We start from the raw sequence: 16,823 nt of genomic DNA on the forward strand, positions 1-16,823 counted from the left end.
TGGCCGTGCAAAAAGCGAGGCACACGCGGTCTAGGAGTGTCAATCAAACGTTTGAAGCTGCCCAAATTGATATGGTATACTGCCATTGAAGGCTCTTCTTCCCGCACCATGCGTCATTGCGGTCTCCGGTAATACAATTCTATATATACAAGCCTCCCAATCCGAAAACCAACCGTCTCCAAAGAGATGGAAAACACAGAGTACCTAGTCGCTATCGCTGACCTGTCCCCTGGACATCTTAAACTTCTCCCGAGGCTTCGCTATACTCGCCTCCACGATCCGCCCGTCAAACGCCCGCCCGTGCATGAGCTGGATACACGCCTGCGCGGCCTGCGTATCCGAGAACTTGACCGCCACCACGCCGTCCGGCTCCTCGTCGTAGAGCACCACGTTGGTGACCTTGCCTAGCTTGCCGCACTCGTCGCGAATGTCCTCCTTGATCTCCACCAGCGCCGCCGGGTCCTCCTCCAGCTCCGCCAGCGTGAACATGTGCCGCAGGATCACCGTCCGGTTGCGCTTCGATGTGCTCTCCACCGGCGCCGCCGCCACGTCGTCGTCGCTCCAGTCCGCCAGCTTCGCGGCCATCTTTTGCGTCTTGCGGATAATCTTTTGCTTGTCCCCGTTGTTCGTGCTCCGCTGCGGCCGAGCGGTGGCGGCCGCATCTCCTTCCCCCTTCTTATCCCCACCTTCCGTACCCTTCGTGTCCTCGTCGTACTTTGTCTTCTTATAGCTCGAGTCGGCGGCCTGGACTTTCATCCTCGGTGCTGTTGCCCCCGTCGGACCCGGCTCGAAGCGGAACTCGGTGTCGTCCAGCAGCATAATGGCCATCTCGACGCTCTGCGGCTTGAAGAAGACGACGAGCACGTCGCCCTTGAAGTTGCCGGCCTCGTCCGTGTACATCTTAATGCGCGGCCGGCCGCTGTCAATCTCCTCGGCAATCACGCCGGCTTTTCGGGAGAAGAGGTCGTGGACCTCGTCCACCGTCGCATCGGCGGGTAGACCGGTGACGTAGACGGCCGTGTTCTGGCGCGGCGGCGGCGGTGCGCGCGCCGGCTTGGCCTTCTTTGCTGGACGCGCCCTGCCGTTGCCGTTGCCGTTGTCGCCATTGCCGTCACCGCTCTGTTGTCTGTCTGCACCGCCGCCGCCGCCGGCGGCATCTGCTGACGTGGGCGAATCCTTCCGTTTCCTTGGGTTGTTGCTGCTGCCTCCGTTGCTGTAACTCGGGCCGGCGCCGGCTCTCGAGAGGTCTGCCAGTTGCGCCGCGGTCTCGTCTTCGTCGTCGAGTGGTTCTATGGGTTCGTCCGCGGCCTCGTCCCACGTGGATGTCGCTGGGTCGAACTCGAGCTCGGTGCCGTCGTCGAGGACGGCCAGGTATTTGTTATCGAGCTTGGAGAAGGAGATGCGCTCGTCGTTGCCAAAGTCCTCAACGAAGGTTGGCAGAGGGTCCTTCAATTGATCCGCCATCGTGAGAAGGAATGCTGAGGGCGTCAAGACAAGAATCCCACGGGTTGGAAAATTCTGAAAGCTGTGGAGGTCTGGGATAATGCTTAAAGTGCTTGAAACCGGAATACACCTTTTGGCTTGAATCTATGCACGAATTCCGATCGCATTCTCCAGTGACGTTAGTGGGCCAACTGTGCAGGGACTGGGGTCAATGTGGGGTCCTGTCGTCCCTCAACCTTAGGTACGTACCCAGCACTATGAGTTTCCAGGTTCCCCGTTCTCCAATACGTCGGGAGTAGAAATGACCAGGATGAACTGCCTGCCTAACAACAACTACCTTATTTGGATAGATGGGCTTAGGGAAAAGACTCTCAATATTGTAAGCGAGGTAAGACCAGCCTCTGATGGCTTCTGATAGATATGTCGAATGTTTTTCGTCCGTCTTTATAGAATCTCGCAGCAATTGCATCTCCAAACAATTGACTCCTCTTCTCCCATTGATCCTCGCATCCCTCTAGTTGTTTACGGAGTGTATCGACTTCCCTACCGTCCAACATGTAGGACGCACGCAATAAGTTAGCTCGGGACATCTACATCATGTTTCTGTATCCAGTTCCTCCTAGAGATTTTGCACTAAATCTGAATCACCAGTTAGAGAGTCTTCACAGGATGCATTGTTGTCATTGCTAGATGCCAGACGAGAATCTGAATATCAGGCAGTCTATCGTTTCGGTCTCTATCATTTCAACATCCAAGCCTCGTCTAACCCTGCTTCTTCTCCTTGACGGTTGATTTAACGCCCTCGACAAAGGCCTCTACCGCTTCGCCACCGCCCAAGGGCATAGCACCACCCCTCATGTAACCGCCATTGGGCACCTTAACGCTAAGAGCCTCCGCAATTGTAGGAAGACCACCATCGCGCAGCGCCATGGTCAAGCTCCCAAGTGCCTGGTGGAACTGGGGACTTCTGAGCACTCTCTCCAGCAGGCTCTTCTTCTCTGCAAGGCTCAAAGTGGCTGTGGCGGCAGCAGCAGCGTCTGCCGTGGGCTCAGAGTCTCCCAGGTCGTCTGCCTCCGTGGCAAGCACGACGATTGCGGGGGGCAAAAAGCTCAAAAGGCTGTCAATGAACTCCTCCGATGCTGATCGAAGCATTGGAATGGTGATCTCGTTCGGAAGAAGATGGCTTAGGTATGGGAAAGGCTTATCTGCGTGTTGCTGCTGCCCGCTTTGCTGTGATCCGCTCAAGTTGGCGTTGCCTTGTAATGATGCCAGGAAGTTCCGAACGGCAGCATCCGCGTCAGTGTTGGAGCCACCAGCGGCACTATGAAGCGATTAGCACAAAGAGCATACAATGGAAGAGTCAAGCCATGGGCACTGCGCTGAAAAGCCAAAACTCCGAACCCTCTTATCTTTTGAAAGGCTCTAAAAGTACAGGTGACGCCATAAGACGGGCCGTCTTTTTCCTCGCCAGTGCCCATGTAGCCCGTGTAACTCTAATGACCCTGGACTCCAACCGCCAGAGCCATGCATGAGGAAGTAACCTACGCTCGTGCTCCATCACCTCCGCCTTCTCTGGCATTCTCGCCTTCTTCTCTGATATCGCCTCCTGTGGCGCCAGCACCAGCACCACCGCTGCCTCCCTGGGACTGTTCGTGCCGGTCACCCTGGCCCTCAGCATCCTCCATCGTTTCGTCATCGTCATCGTCTCGCCTGTCGTCGGTGTTGCGAACTTGCGCCAGCTCGCGGCTCACGTTGACCTCCTCGCCCTGGAGAAGCGCATTGACGATTTCACCAATCTTCTTGTCGCGCGGGCTGAACCAGCTGGGGTCTCCGTTGCGCGACTGAGGCTTGGACTGGAGCCAGAAGAAGTGTCTCTGGGAGGAAGAACCGAACTTGAGGACAAAGACGCGACCGTTGGTCTTTGCTGAGGGTTGATCGGCGGCAGCGTGAGCGACGAATTCACCGTCCATGGGCACCATGACGAGGTCGAGATCGGGATTCTCCATGGTGGCGGTGCGCTCTCGCCAGCAGAAGTGAATCAAGTCTGTGACTTATTAGGAATCTGCAAGAGATATCGGTAACGACCATACGAACCATCTTCGGAGTAGAGGTAGATGTAACCAGGTGTCGCCTGCGGCTTGATCTTGTAAGGCTTGCTGGAGGTCTATGATAGATGTCAGCGAACCAGGGTCTGCAGTGATGGCGGAACTGCACTACTGACGTCTGCCTCGCAGATACCAGCCTTGAAGGTGATTATCGGCAGAATCGACGACGACATGGTGTGTCTTCAGTTCGGGGTTGTGTGATGAGATGAGGAACAGCGGGTTGTTGTCGTGAAGTCCGGAATTGGTAGTCGTTTGTATGGTGATTTGGAGAAGGGCGATTGGCGTAAGGTCGAGCTTGGTCTCGTTTGGAGCTATCGACTGCAATTGCGTAGGAGCTCCCTGCCTACCGCCTGAGGTGGGTTGGCGGCGTCGGATCCATCCACCTCATCCCACCCGTCGTTGGATCCACTGCAGGGGCTCTGCTCTCCCGGCCCGTCCTTGCTCCGAAGAGGGGTCTGGCGCTGGGCAACCAGGATGGTGGGGTCCGTGCCGCTCAGAACCTGAGTGAAGAGCACCGCAATCTCAAAATTTTCGACCTGGTCCTTCCCAACCCCACCTTCACTTACTTATTTCTACCTGAACCTCAACACATCCTCCTTCTTCTGCTTCTTCCACAGATACCCCTTTCCCTTCCCTCTACACACTCTTCAAAACGCAAAAATGGGCTTCGCCGACCTTCTCACTGATGCTGGTGCTGCCAGTAAGTTTCTGCAGCGATGATTCTTCTTTCTTTCACGGGCTGACAATCGTGTCAGTGCTGAACAGCTGGCTCACCACCCGCTCCTACATCGTCGGGTAAGTCTGCAACTCCTCATTCACCGCTCCCGAGTTACCCTTCTTCGACTTCCCTTTTGGCATTACATGATGAGGAAAATTGGTCCGTGTTTCGGAGGCAGCCTCAAGACCTGCTATTTGACGACAAAACCAGCACTTTGTGCAACTCTGACCCCCGCCTTACCCATTCACTTTAATCTCGCAAAAGCAAACTTGGGCAAGACATCGCCGCTAACAATCGGCACAGCTCCACTCCTTCCCAGGCCGACGTTGCCACCTTCAAGGCTCTTCAGTCCGCTCCTGATGCCGAGAAGTACCCCCACGCCGCCAGATGGTACAAGCACATCGCCTCCTACGAGAGCGACTTCGCCACCCTCCCCGGTGATGCGTCCAAGTCCTACTCCGTCTACGGACCTGAGGCCACTGAGCTCCCCGTGAACCCCGCCAAGGCCCCCGCCGCCGAGGAGGACGAGGATGATGTCGACCTGTTCGGCTCTGACGACGAGGAGGAGGACGCCGAGGCTGCTCGCATCCGTGAGGAGCGCCTTGCTGAGTACAAGAAGAAGAAGGACAACAAGCCCAAGCTCGCTGCCAAGTCCGTTGTCACTATGGATGTCAAGCCTTGGGGTAAGGATTTCTGCTCGAACCATAAATCAAGGACATTATGCTGACTATACTGCAGATGACGAGACTGACATGGCCGCCCTCGAGGCTGGTGTCCGTGCCATCGAGCACGACGGTCTGGTTTGGGGTGCCTCCAAGCTTGTTCCCGTCGGTTTCGGTATCAAGAAGCTCCAGATCAACCTCGTTGTCGAGGATGAGAAGATCAGCTTGTCTGATCTCGAGGAGGAGATTGCCGAGCTTGAGGACTACGTCCAGTCTGTGGACATTGCTGCTATGCAGAAGCTGTAAAGGGGCTTTATGATGAACGTGAGGGATGATTTCACGAGGCATGATGGTGGAGACATGAAAAAAAATCCATAGAATCCTCACAAGAAAGGTTATGGCTCAGGAAACGCAACAGTTTCTGGCACCAACAAAGGCAGCGTCCTTTGTCGCACAAAGAGTGCGGGCTTAAGGCCTTTTATGAATACAAATGAGGTTATGAAAACCTTATGAAGAAGACAACATCACGTTCCCAATTCCTAATCTCTTTGCGTCTCGATTTTTGAATCATGAATGAGGGGTCGAATTGGCACCTTTCGACCTTGATGACTCTTTGCCCTCGCCCAGTCAAAATCCGACAAAGGTGAAATGTGTATCAAGGTGGGGCGGCGCTAAGTGAGGGGCAATTCTTCGCTTCCATCGAGGGCCCTCCCGGAAGGGTAAGCAAGCCAATGCAACGCGACTTGAGTAGCTTGTCACACCTGTGAACTGTGCCTGCGAACCCGCCAGCTTCAAGCTTGCAACGCGAACGTCGACACGAGACGCGCCAGCCGCAGCAACACAACCAGCCCGCATTCGCTTGCCCAGCCTGAAATACTTTCTGTCAAGATGTACGGCGACTTGGGCAATAAATTGGTATGAGCAGTCCCAGAGACAGCCTTTCGTCACGTAATTGCCAAAAGCTAACGCGTTCGCCAGGTGCAACATGCTAAACGAACCCAAAACCTTTCGCATTTGCCAGCGTACCAAGCCGACATAGTACGCGCCGTCACGCGCGAAGTTCGAGACCTCGAAAAGGATGTGACGGAGGTTCTTGAACCTTTCCAGGGCTCTTTCGACCCAACCACCAACCAAGCGACAGCCTGCACAGTCCTCGTCAACTATCTCTCCATGCGAAGGAACAAGCGATGCGTTCTCGCATACCACCGAACTCGGACAGATAAGCTGGAAGAGCTGGCATGGAAGGGCATCGATGTGCTTGATCTGGCCGGGCAACAAGTACGAGGCAATGCGGGATCATCAACGGGGGGTCCTAATGGCAACGCCGACGGCCCTACGAGCAGTCTTAGTCCGCAAGAGGAGGAGTATGTGAGGCAGTACGGCGATCTGTTGGCTGCCTACAAAGGGCAATGGACGGACATCGATTTGACGGGCAGCTTGGAGCCGCCGCGAGACCTCTTCATTGACGTGAGAGTCTTGAAGGATGCAGGAGAGATCCAGACCGAATACGGGTAAGTTTGAACCTCTTGAACCGCAGATAAGGATTACGTCTGACGCCGGGGATCTAGCGCCATCAACTTGACCAAGAACAGTCAGTTCTATGTCAGACAGGGTGATGTGGAGCGGCTCATAGCACAGGGTTATCTCCAGAAACTCAGCTGATGCCCATAAAACGACCTCGACCTGGCTGGTTGGCCTCGGAGTCTCAAGACAACGATGCTAAGAGGAATGTGTCTTCATATCTCCCATTCTTGGAGATCTGTGGAGCTCGAGTGGTACAGACGTACGGCTGCCTTGACAAGACCCTTGCACGGATGATAAAATTCGATGTTCTCGTCAAAAGCAAGGTGGGGTGCCATTGCCGGCAAAACAACTTGGTGCGATGCGTCAAGATCATGCGAGCATCTCAACATGTGAGCAATACTCTGCTGGCACTTCGCGGGGTACGCGGGATGCACACATGCAGTTTCAAGGGGCTGTGAGCGACCGGGCTCGCGAGAAGAGACCAAGCGGTACAGGCGACTTCTCTCTTGCCATGGATCAGAGCAACGTTATTGCAAACATGAGGCCTGGTCCGGAGCAACATGGGGGCCAAGATCTGCATCGCGGACGGCTTCCGATGCGGCCGGCTCTGGGCCAAATTTAGTGGCTCGCATAGCAACAACACAATGAGCCCCGCAAAAAGGGTCTGATGGAGGTTCAAGTGACGGAATCTGGGGCCAAGATGGCATGCGGCATATCTAGGGTTGCTGGGCTGACTGAGTCTGTAACGGGCTCCTTGCTGCTGGCTTGTCAGCGATGAGGGGAGAATTGGGGAATATGTCTCGCATGTGGCAGCCAAACGTGCACCTCGACTTCTTGGGCCACCTCAATAACAAGCCAGTGTGCGACAACTTGGACCAATTGTGGTGGCGCGCGGGGAATTAACATCAGATGTCGCGATATCGGCGGCGGATGAGGAGAACGAAAAGCGATAGCGACATGGGAAGATCGGGCTGCATTGAAACCTCAGACATGTCTACGACCTTGAACGTCTCTTGAGGCGAATCCAAAGCAGGGCAGCCATCTGACGAGCTGGAGCCGCAATATGGGAAGCCAGTCGGTTGTGGACAAAGCAGCTCAGTCACGCAGCACAGGCATGGCCTTGTGCGCTGCATTGCATCATGCGCCGCATCATGGTCGCTGTTGGTTGACTGTCGACCTATGGTCCTGGCCATGAGGTACAGTAACAGTATACCTCAGCAACTTAGCAGGGGAGGGCCGATGTAGGCCGAAGTAGGAGACGGCGGGCCAAAGGTATTAGTCTGCTGATTGTGACCTTAGCTTATTAGTACGTCTTGCAGCGTTGCAGAACACGTCGAGCCATTAAAGGGAGACGATGACGAGCAATTGACGCCAAATTCTCCAATTGACACGCCGTATTACCCCACGCGAGAGTTGTGAAGGAAGCAGAGTTTGAAGATGCATTGCATTGGCTCTTTCAGACATGAGCTTGGGCTGGGATATGGTCACTCTTGAATCTTGATACACCAGACAGAGACACCCGCTCGACGGTGCGGGCGTCTGGCCTCCGTTCCCCTCCGTATGTTGCCTGCGGCCCACGGCCCACGGCCCACTGGATAGCCCACGGTCTAGAGCCTGATGCTTGGATTGTTGTTGGGAAGTCATGGAGAGCGGAGGGTACGGATATACAGGCACAGGTAGGTACCATACCACGATCCACGATGGAGGGAGAGAAGAAGTGAGGGTGTGCAGAGAGTAGCCCAGGCCGCCGAAGAGCAGTAGAAGGGGGAAAAAATCCTTGGATCCGAAGTGGGGGAGCCGACTTTTCGAGAGGGTGGGCTGCCCAGTTGGTCTGCCGTGCTTCCAGTCCAACCATTCGTTGTGCAGCACGGGATATTTGCTAAGGTACTCCGTAACCATTTCGCCATTCCATTTGCCTTGCAGCGGCTGTAAGTGGCTCACTGGAGGGGTCGCCGTGCTGTAGGTGCAGGGATTGTTCGCGGGCGTTACGTAGTGCGACTTGAGAGTCGAGCGCCATCGGCACCCATCCGCGGGCAGTCAGCAAAATGTAGACATACTGCGTAGGTCTTCATAGTTCATACACTAATGATGATACAGACTGCGGTGGTAACGGCAACCCGGACTGCGATGGGCTGCGGAATGCCCGCACCAAGAGACCACGAGGATTTGTGCTGGCTAGCCGTAAAGAGAGGGGACAAGCATCTCAGGAACAGCCTAGGCGGTAGGTACCTCAATTGAAGTACCTCCATAACTTGGCAAGCTTGGGGGACTTGGGCGACTTGGGACCCAGCACTTGCGTGCCTACCATGCAGTAAAAGTGGTAGCATGCCGTAGGAGGCACGCTACTGAGGGGCGAGGGGCCACATGCAAAATGCAAATTTGACCTGGATCAAGGTTTGTCGTTCGTCTAATTCTGCGTGCTACGTGCTGCGTGCTGCGTGCTGCGTCGTTCTGCATGCTGTTGCGTTGCGCGCGCCATGCCTTGCCATGTTGACGACAACCTCTTGAACCTCGTCCAATTCTCTGGTACACTTCCACTACTTCCTCACGTCTTACCTTCAACTTACCTCTCAGGTGGCTCTCACGCTCTCCACGGTCTCCACGCTTTCCATCTCCGTCCCGTCTGCTCTAAACCAGCCCGTCCACCCACTTGGTAGTTCCCATTTCCAGGTTCGTGCTCTTCTTCCATCTTTCTCCATCCAACCCTTCTTTGGCTTTATTAGCCTTTGGAGCCTTTCCGCTCACGACCCAGAAACCAGAACGACTTACACGGGCCATCCTGGCTCTGCCCGTAGATCTGGCCCCGTCCGTCTGCTATCTCCTACGGTGTACGACACTTTCCCATCTCTTATCTGCGCCGACACCCACCACACATTTCTCTCCTCTCGCGCGCACACCCCAGCTCAGCTTCTCATGTTTTCCACGACGTAAAACCTGCAAGAACAGCCGCACCACCGGCCTGGCACCCTGACAATTGGCGCCTTCAAGAGGTGCAACGGTGATCCTCGGTGCCTAAACACCAACTGTCAACATACTCAGTCACCCAGCTAGCTACCTTTGCCATGTCTTCTCCCAACTTTGCCGGCTTCTCTCCATGGAGGAGGAGAGCCGCTTCCTTGAGCTCCCAGAGATCCCAGAGGAACAGCGCAGAGATTAACCCGGAAAACCCGCTCCTGAGTCCTGGCCGGAACTCGCAGAATGCTCCCGATTCGAGAACTCTACTATCATCTTCCGTGAGCTCGAGTCACCGAGAGCCGATCCGTTCTTTCATCCACGGCAACGTGAGGGACCACCTAGGCAAGCACCCCATGGTCGGCGCATACGTCATCCAGGACGCACAACCAGCTAACATGCAATCTATAGCCCCCGTCGACAGCGCCCAGTTCGCCCGCAGCGTGCGCGAAGATACGGCCGAACTCGCCTCGTATCTACTGTCCGACAAGAAGACGGGTCAGAGCCCGGCGTTTCTCTCACGCCAACGCTCCCAGTCGTCAGCTCTCGCACGGGAAACCGCTATTTCGGACAACGAGGAAGATGACGATGACGAAATTACGCATGCAACGAGCTCCGAGACGATACAAGAGGTATCGGAGCCTCCGTCCCCGGATGGAGACGAGGACGAACTACCAGAGGACGGCCCCTCCATCTTAACGAACCTACTCAAGAAGTCACCTCCTCAGTCGCACCGAGACCCGTCACCGGAACCCCATTCCGAGCCATTGGAACCATCGAGCCCCGAACCGAAGAGAGCGCTCTCTGCGGAGAGACAGGAACGAGGGGTGCAGCAACCGGCCAGGATTGTTGTGAGGCAGCCTACCGAGCGTACTCCCCTGATCCCCAGGTTATCGTCCGATAGCCTCGAGAGCTACAACACGAGCGGGGCCAGCACCGAAGTCGACGTGGAAGGTCAGAAACAGCGACCGAAGAAGCGGTGGTTGGGAAGTCTGAAGGACCTCACTGTGAATGTCGAGGAGCGCATCGTTCATGGTTATCAGATTGCGACGAGTCCCAAAGCTTGGGACCGCCAAGCGTTATGGCAAAATGCCGTGGTGGCCCCAGTATCTTGCTTACCGGCTGTCATTGTCGGATTGCTGCTCAATGTTCTTGATGCGCTATCTTACGGTATGTCCCTTTCTTAAAATGGTCTCCAAAACTACGGCATTTGTTCTAACTGGACTAGGCATGATTTTGTTCCCCCTCGGCAAGCCCATCTTTGCTGGGCTGGGCTCGGCGGGCATCTCCATTTTCTATGTTAGCACCATTGTTTCGCAGTTGACCTTCTCAACTGGCAGTATTTTCAAGGGAGGCGTCGGCTCCGAATTGGTGAGTTCTCCCCAGGTCATGTGTTAGGGTCTCTGCTGACTCTCCCGCAGATCGAGGTCGTACCCTTTTTCCATAACATGGCCCAAACAATTACGGACCATATTGGCGAAGACCAGCCAGACGCTGTAATCGCAACGACGATTGTCACATATGCTATCAGTTCTATGATGACAGGCGCAGTGTTCTATCTCATGGGCAAGTTCAACTTTGGCTACATGGTTGGCTTCATCCCGAGGCACATCTTGATCGGCTGCATTGGAGGTGTCGGCTGGTTCCTTGTTGCCACGGGATTCGAGGTTTCTGCCAGAATGGATGGCAGTCTGGAATACGACATGGACACCCTCCACAAACTCTTCCAGTCTGACACAGTACTCCTCTGGCTGATACCCCTCTTGCTGGCCATTGTCCTTTTCTACAGCCAGACCAGAGGTGCTTCCAAGTACTTCTTACCTCTGTACATCATCACCATTCCGATTGTGTTTTATTTCTTTGTATTCTCTCTGGATGCGCTGGAGCCCGATTCTCTCCGAGATCATGGCTGGATTTTTGAAGGACCACCGGCCGATGAGCCTTGGTGGTACTTCTATACGTTATACAGTAAGCGGACCATGCCTCGCGTTTCCAACTCTTACTAATGTACAACTCTAGAATTCAACCTGGTCGAGTGGGATGCCGTCTTGGAGTGCATTCCTGCCATGCTGGCACTCACTTTTTTCGGCATCCTCCACGTTCCCATCAATGTTCCGGCCCTGGCCCTGCAGACTGGTGAGGACAATGCTGACCTCGACCGTGAGCTGAAGTTGCACGGCTACTCCAACTTCATCTCTGGCTTATGTGGTAGTATTCAAAACTATCTTGTCTACGCCAACACCGTGTTTTTCATGCGGTCTGGCGGAGACAGCAGGCTTGCTGGTGTTATGCTAGCAGCCTTGACCTTTGGTGTCATGGTGATTGGTCCAAAGATCATTGGCTTTATCCCTATCATGATGGTCGGCACTCTTATCTTCGACCTTGGCTTTGAGCTTCTTCTCGAAGCCGTGTGGCTTCCGAGGAAGAAGCTGAAACTGGCCGAATATCTGACGGTATGTTTGTTGTCTGTCTTTTACTAGTCTTTACTAACTTTCGAATCAGGTGATTGTAATCGTCCTGGTGATGGGCATTTACGATTTCGTCATTGGCATCGGTGTGGGGATTATCCTTGCCTTTGCGTCATTAATCATTCAGACTTCGAGAGTATCCGCTGTACGAGCAAGCTATACGGGCGAAATCGTCGGCTCAACCGTACGCAGAAACCCCTCGCAGCATCACTACTTGCAGGAAGTTCGTCGACAAATTTATATCGTAAAGCTCACCGGCTTCCTCTTTTTCGGCACCGTCGTCAGCGTAGAAGAGAAGATCCGGGCTCTCATCGACGACAGTGCCTTTGCAGAGCGGCCCATTAAATATCTCGTTCTCGACTTGTACCACGTCACAGGTCTCGACTACTCTGCTGGTGAAGCTTTCAATACTATTAGCAGATTGCTCGACAACAAGGGCATCGTCATGGTGTTGAGTGGGAAGGACGCGGAAAGTGAGGTTGGCCGCAATTTGCGGGCCATGGGACTCGGTAACGAAGACAATGAAAGCATCGAAGTTACGCTGCTTCCCGATCTCAACTCGGCTCTAGAGAGCTGCGAGAACGAGTTGCTCAAGACCCTTTACACAAGCCAGGAGGCACTCCATAATGGCTCTCGTCATGCACCAACAGCGAATCTTGACGTCCCTTCGAAGCCTGACCCGGGATCATTCGATCTGGTCATCAACTCACCTAGACGCAACCATTTGCATGAAGCTGCCAGAAACGCGCTGGCGAACACGGAGTCCTCGGGCACGAAGAGATGGCAGAGCTTTAAGGAACCTCTGCGGTTGATGTTGCAGATCTTCCAAGGCTTGAGCGAGAGGAACGAGGACTTCTGGTTCCGGGCCGTTGGATTCTTCTCCCGGATGGAATACCAGGCCGGCACAGTTTTGTTCACAAGAGGCGAGCCCGCCAAGGGCTTCTACCTCGTGGAGAAGGGCATCCTACGCGCCGATTACGACATGCCGCAAGGCAAGCTTACGGAGAGTATCGTGGCGGGCACGACGTGCGGCGAGCTGCCCTTCTTCTCGGAGACGGACCGGACGGCCACGGTGACGGTTGACAGGGACTGCGTCGCCTGGCGTATGGACAAGGAGGGATGGCAACGGCTACAGAAGGACCAGCCGGATGTTGCGCAGGAGTTGCTGAGGGTTTCGTTGAAGTTGACGAGTGAGCGGATGTCCTCCATCACTTCGTATATCTTAACCACTGCCGGCTAGGCGCCTTACGGATGAAGTATCTCTCACGCGATCACCAAGCGCGATTTACCGAGAGGACTTTACCTATTTCTTTTCTTTACGTCATTGGAGTTATTAGGATACTAAAAAAGTAGAGAAGGTTGTGTTAAAAGGGTTTGGGGTGTGTTTATTTTCCCGGTACATTGATTTTGGACTTTCCACTAGCGATTTACATACTTCTTGTTGTTGATAGCTTTTACTTCTTTTTGGAGTACCTACCTACCTACCTACCTACCTAGACATCAGCCATCGCAGAGCGCGAGACCCTTCTCCCTCTGTGTTCACAAAAAAAATAAAATTTTAACATCAACGAGAAAATCACTCGTCTTGTGCCCTTGAACATGCTCTCTCGTTCACGTTCTCGTTCTTGTTCTTGTCCTTAGGACTGTTGGATGAGCAGTGACAACTTGATAAGAAGCGGATGGAGGGAGAAAAAGCCGAGTCAGGAAGAGACAATGTCTTGGTTCGTTTTGCCGGGGTGTCTGAGACCCTGGGATTTCCGCCCAGATAAGCACTGGTTTGTTTTTGTCTCGGGGGCCATGTTTTGATGTCGTGTGCCCTTTTTTCCTTTTTTTTTTTTTTTGTCTTTCATCGCTTGTTGTTCACATCCAGTAGGTAGCTGTGGTGATGTTGACGCTGAGCTGTTTTGGCCCGCATTCCCGTATTCTTCTGGGTTGGTCTCATCAAATGGTAGCTTCTAGGCTCACTCGCATTGGGTTCCCATTGTTATGTTGAGTCTGACGTTTAGATGTTTTTTATACTATGGCCGACTGCGTAACCTTGATGGCAAGCTGGACTTGGGGAAGGGGAGTTATGTGGCCCTTTGTTGCTGTTGAATTTATTGGTTTAATGTCCAGTTTGGAGGATTTTGCGGAACCACAAGAGGGAGTTTGGTGTACTTTTCTTCGGAATGAGTTGCAGTTTCCTATTCATATCAGGCAGACGTGGGAGGTAAGCGCCTTTGATGATCCAGTTGAGAGACACTTGTTTCGTCGTTTTCTTATTGACTTTTCATCTGGTATAGAACCCGCTGCGTAAAAGATGTTCCCAGCGTCGCCTGACCATGCTACTGTTTCCCAGTTTCCAATTTAGGATTCACGCAGAAATTTAACGTGACAGCAACGCTGAAGAAGAGGTGGGTGGGAAAGGGTGGAGGAAAGGATCCCTGGTAACCATGTTCCTCTCTCTCAATAGGGGCCGTCTTATCCCGTAAGCTGGGAGCTTCCAGTGCCTCGATGGCTCGTAGAGATGAAGTCATTCTTGGGGTAGCCACGAGGCCATTTGATATCATTTGTGGAGTTAGAGATTACACGCGTGCGCGTCCTCGCGCTGTCTGGTCTGTCGAGGTTGACGATATCACTCCAGTCCCTGAGTTCCCAGGAAGAGCCTTTGACCGGTTGGTCTCTGGGAGTCTTCTGGTTGGAATGTCCAGGACCGGTAAAGAGCAGCAAAAATGCCCGATCATTCTATGGCAGTCAATGGTGCTGGGTAACGAGATGCCCAAGAGCCGTATCACCAGCATGAGAAGATTACAGGCGTCGTGGAAATCATGGGACGTGGCGTGAAAGCAGACCAGGGCCTTTCTGTAAGTATCAATGAGAATGTTTTCTGGCCACTGAGAATCACTACTGGATGTAGTAATCGTGCGTGAGTGCCAACTGGAGGACTGAGTAATCGGATCAACTTAGACAGATTTCCAGGAATTTCGTTATACATCTGTTGAAGACTTTTGAGAAGGCATTTTAGGCCTTCCGGCAAGAAGACTACTCTCCCGGGAGTCGAGAAGTTCTCGCAAAAGACAAGAGCTCCCAAGACAGACGGCGTGGTCGTGGTCTATGAGTTTAATGGTTTGATGGTTACACAAGACGCAGATACCCGGAATATAGATGCTCGCCCACCGGCATGGTTCAGTAGCTGGGCTGTGTTCCCAGCCACGAGAAGCCAGATTGAAGGCATATGCTACGATCTCACCGGCAGTGATGTGGCTTGCCTAGTAGTAAGACGTGAAGCTAAATGAGAGCTTCAGCGTGATATTCTTGAAGAGGCATAGCCTTTAGTCGAGCCCCGACGACTTCGTGAGGTGACACATAAACGGCAGATGCATAGGTAGATAAACGGCTCGGAGCTGTTGACGACTTCTAATGCCTAGGAATGATATCAACGAGCTATTGACCTCGACTTTCGAACTTGCCGAGGAGAGTGGCAGGTTTCTTGGCCGAGCCATAACCAAGGTAGGTCAGAAGAGTCGAGGTCCAGGCAGGCTTCTGCCTCTCTGTATTCGTGTTACGACCTCCTTGTCATAGCTCCAGAGCTTGGTAATCATTCACTTGAACTGGGCAAAATATTCAAGAGAAGAGGATAGCATGCCTCCCATCCTGCATTGAGTACAGTCGACACTACAGCGCACGAAGGCTATGCTCGGTAGTGAAGAATTCAAAGTGAAACAGAAAGTCTGGCTTTTGGTAGCCCGAGCCGCACAAGACAGTCAAAGAAGCCAAAAACTTGCTGTATGATGAACAAGGAATAAGCAGCAGTCGTCGTCGTCGTCGATGACACGACCACATGAGGGTAGAAGGACGATGACCTTTAGAGGCGGGGCCGGAGGCGGGCGACGCAGCACTCTCACGAGGAAACCTAGTAATCGACTTCTGCGACTCTGAACGGAGATCGAATGTCGATAATGGTGGACTCCAACGTCGGCAGCTTCGGATGCGATGGCAAGCTGTACTATTCTGGCTTTGAACTCCACGTAGAGTGGGCGCCCGACTTGCTAGAACCTAGTTCCATGTCTTGAATGGCAAAGGGTGGTTGAAGAATCGAATCAGATGGAAGTGTAGCAGCTTTGCCGCCGTAGGACTCGTTTATTACCCGACACGTAGCTCCGAGATGTTGCGCACGTTATGGAGCGATACTCAAGCGCAGCAGAATGTGCAACAGCTCTGGCGGTATTATCGAGAAACATGTAGCAAGTAAGTCGCGAGAATGTATCAAGGCCCCCCTTTGTTGTAAGTTCGGGACGGATACGGGACCCTTAGAAATCATAGCAACGCAAAGATACTTCATCGTCAAGGAGACCAAAACCGTTGCCGCCATTTTAAACATTCATCATGGCTCTTTTCTTTGCAGAAAAAGAGTTCAGATGAACCTCCCAGGCTCCTCCCCCTTTTAGGCAAACTCATTACGTTACATCCCGATGTCACCGTCGTCCAACATCAATGCCGCGCCGAAGGCTGGTTCTGCCTGATTTTGGGAAATTAATGCGTGCAACATGGGGGCCGGATTCCGACGATATAGGATTCACCGCGATAACACATTATCAAATGACGGTGCTACCCAAACTAAGATGGACGAGGAAAATCGGAAAAGGGGAACGAGAAGAGAGCAAAAGACACTGGACCCTTTCCTGTTATATCAGATGCAGAGCGGCAAGTTCGGCCCGGCGTGACGGTGGACCTTCTCTTTTCGAGGCTCATGCACTCATACCGGAGTTGCAACACTGACCGGACTGATGATACTCACAAGGAAAGTTGCGGCCGCCTTCACCAGCAACCCTCCATTGAAGACAACGTTCAAATTTCCGCCGTTAAGCAGCCCAACGCTGCCCTGAAAAGGTCTGAGACCAGCGTGACGAAGTAAAGAACGTCGGCGGGTTTTTGCAAAGAACAATCGTTACCATTTCCAGACCACAAGTCG

The 16,823-nt window shown here is 53.4% G+C and overlaps 5 protein-coding genes across 5 annotated transcripts; 3 read left to right on the forward strand and 2 right to left on the reverse strand.

Moving 5' to 3' along the window:
- Positions 1–204: 204 nt before the first annotated feature.
- N0V96_002397 (uncharacterized protein) lies at positions 205–1,464 on the reverse strand (the record flags this gene model as incomplete). Its single annotated transcript, XM_053187564.2, has 1 exon — positions 205–1,464. The coding sequence occupies one exon, from the start codon at positions 1,462–1,464 to the stop codon at positions 205–207; it is 1,260 nt and encodes a 419-aa protein (XP_053055068.2).
- A 741-nt stretch (positions 1,465–2,205) lies between these two features.
- On the reverse strand, positions 2,206–3,721 carry N0V96_002398 (uncharacterized protein; the record flags this gene model as incomplete). The annotated part of the gene is made up of 4 exons (XM_065756514.1): positions 2,206–2,764; positions 2,989–3,487; positions 3,538–3,607; positions 3,665–3,721. The coding sequence occupies 4 exons, from the start codon at positions 3,719–3,721 to the stop codon at positions 2,206–2,208; spliced, it is 1,185 nt and encodes a 394-aa protein (XP_065614883.1).
- Positions 3,722–4,208: 487 nt separating this feature from the next.
- EFB1 (Translation elongation factor 1 beta) lies at positions 4,209–5,234 on the forward strand (the record flags this gene model as incomplete). Its single annotated transcript, XM_053187562.1, has 4 exons — positions 4,209–4,248; positions 4,304–4,343; positions 4,570–4,949; positions 5,005–5,234. The coding sequence occupies 4 exons, from the start codon at positions 4,209–4,211 to the stop codon at positions 5,232–5,234; spliced, it is 690 nt and encodes a 229-aa protein (XP_053055066.1).
- A 582-nt stretch (positions 5,235–5,816) lies between these two features.
- PSF1 (DNA replication protein psf1) lies at positions 5,817–6,590 on the forward strand (the record flags this gene model as incomplete). The annotated part of the gene is made up of 3 exons (XM_053187561.2): positions 5,817–5,843; positions 5,907–6,439; positions 6,497–6,590. 3 exons carry the CDS (start codon positions 5,817–5,819, stop codon positions 6,588–6,590), a joined length of 654 nt encoding a protein of 217 aa, XP_053055065.2.
- Positions 6,591–8,816: 2,226 nt separating this feature from the next.
- On the forward strand, positions 8,817–13,112 carry N0V96_002401 (uncharacterized protein; the record flags this gene model as incomplete). The annotated part of the gene is made up of 6 exons (XM_053187560.2): positions 8,817–8,846; positions 9,500–10,574; positions 10,633–10,775; positions 10,826–11,372; positions 11,424–11,857; positions 11,907–13,112. The coding sequence occupies 6 exons, from the start codon at positions 8,817–8,819 to the stop codon at positions 13,110–13,112; spliced, it is 3,435 nt and encodes a 1,144-aa protein (XP_053055064.2).
- Positions 13,113–16,823: the final 3,711 nt, after the last annotated feature.

Source organism: Colletotrichum fioriniae, assembly GCF_027942845.1.
Source record: "Colletotrichum fioriniae strain IMI 355084 chromosome Unknown scaffold_2, whole genome shotgun sequence".
Lineage (NCBI taxonomy): Eukaryota > Fungi > Ascomycota > Sordariomycetes > Glomerellales > Glomerellaceae > Colletotrichum > Colletotrichum fioriniae.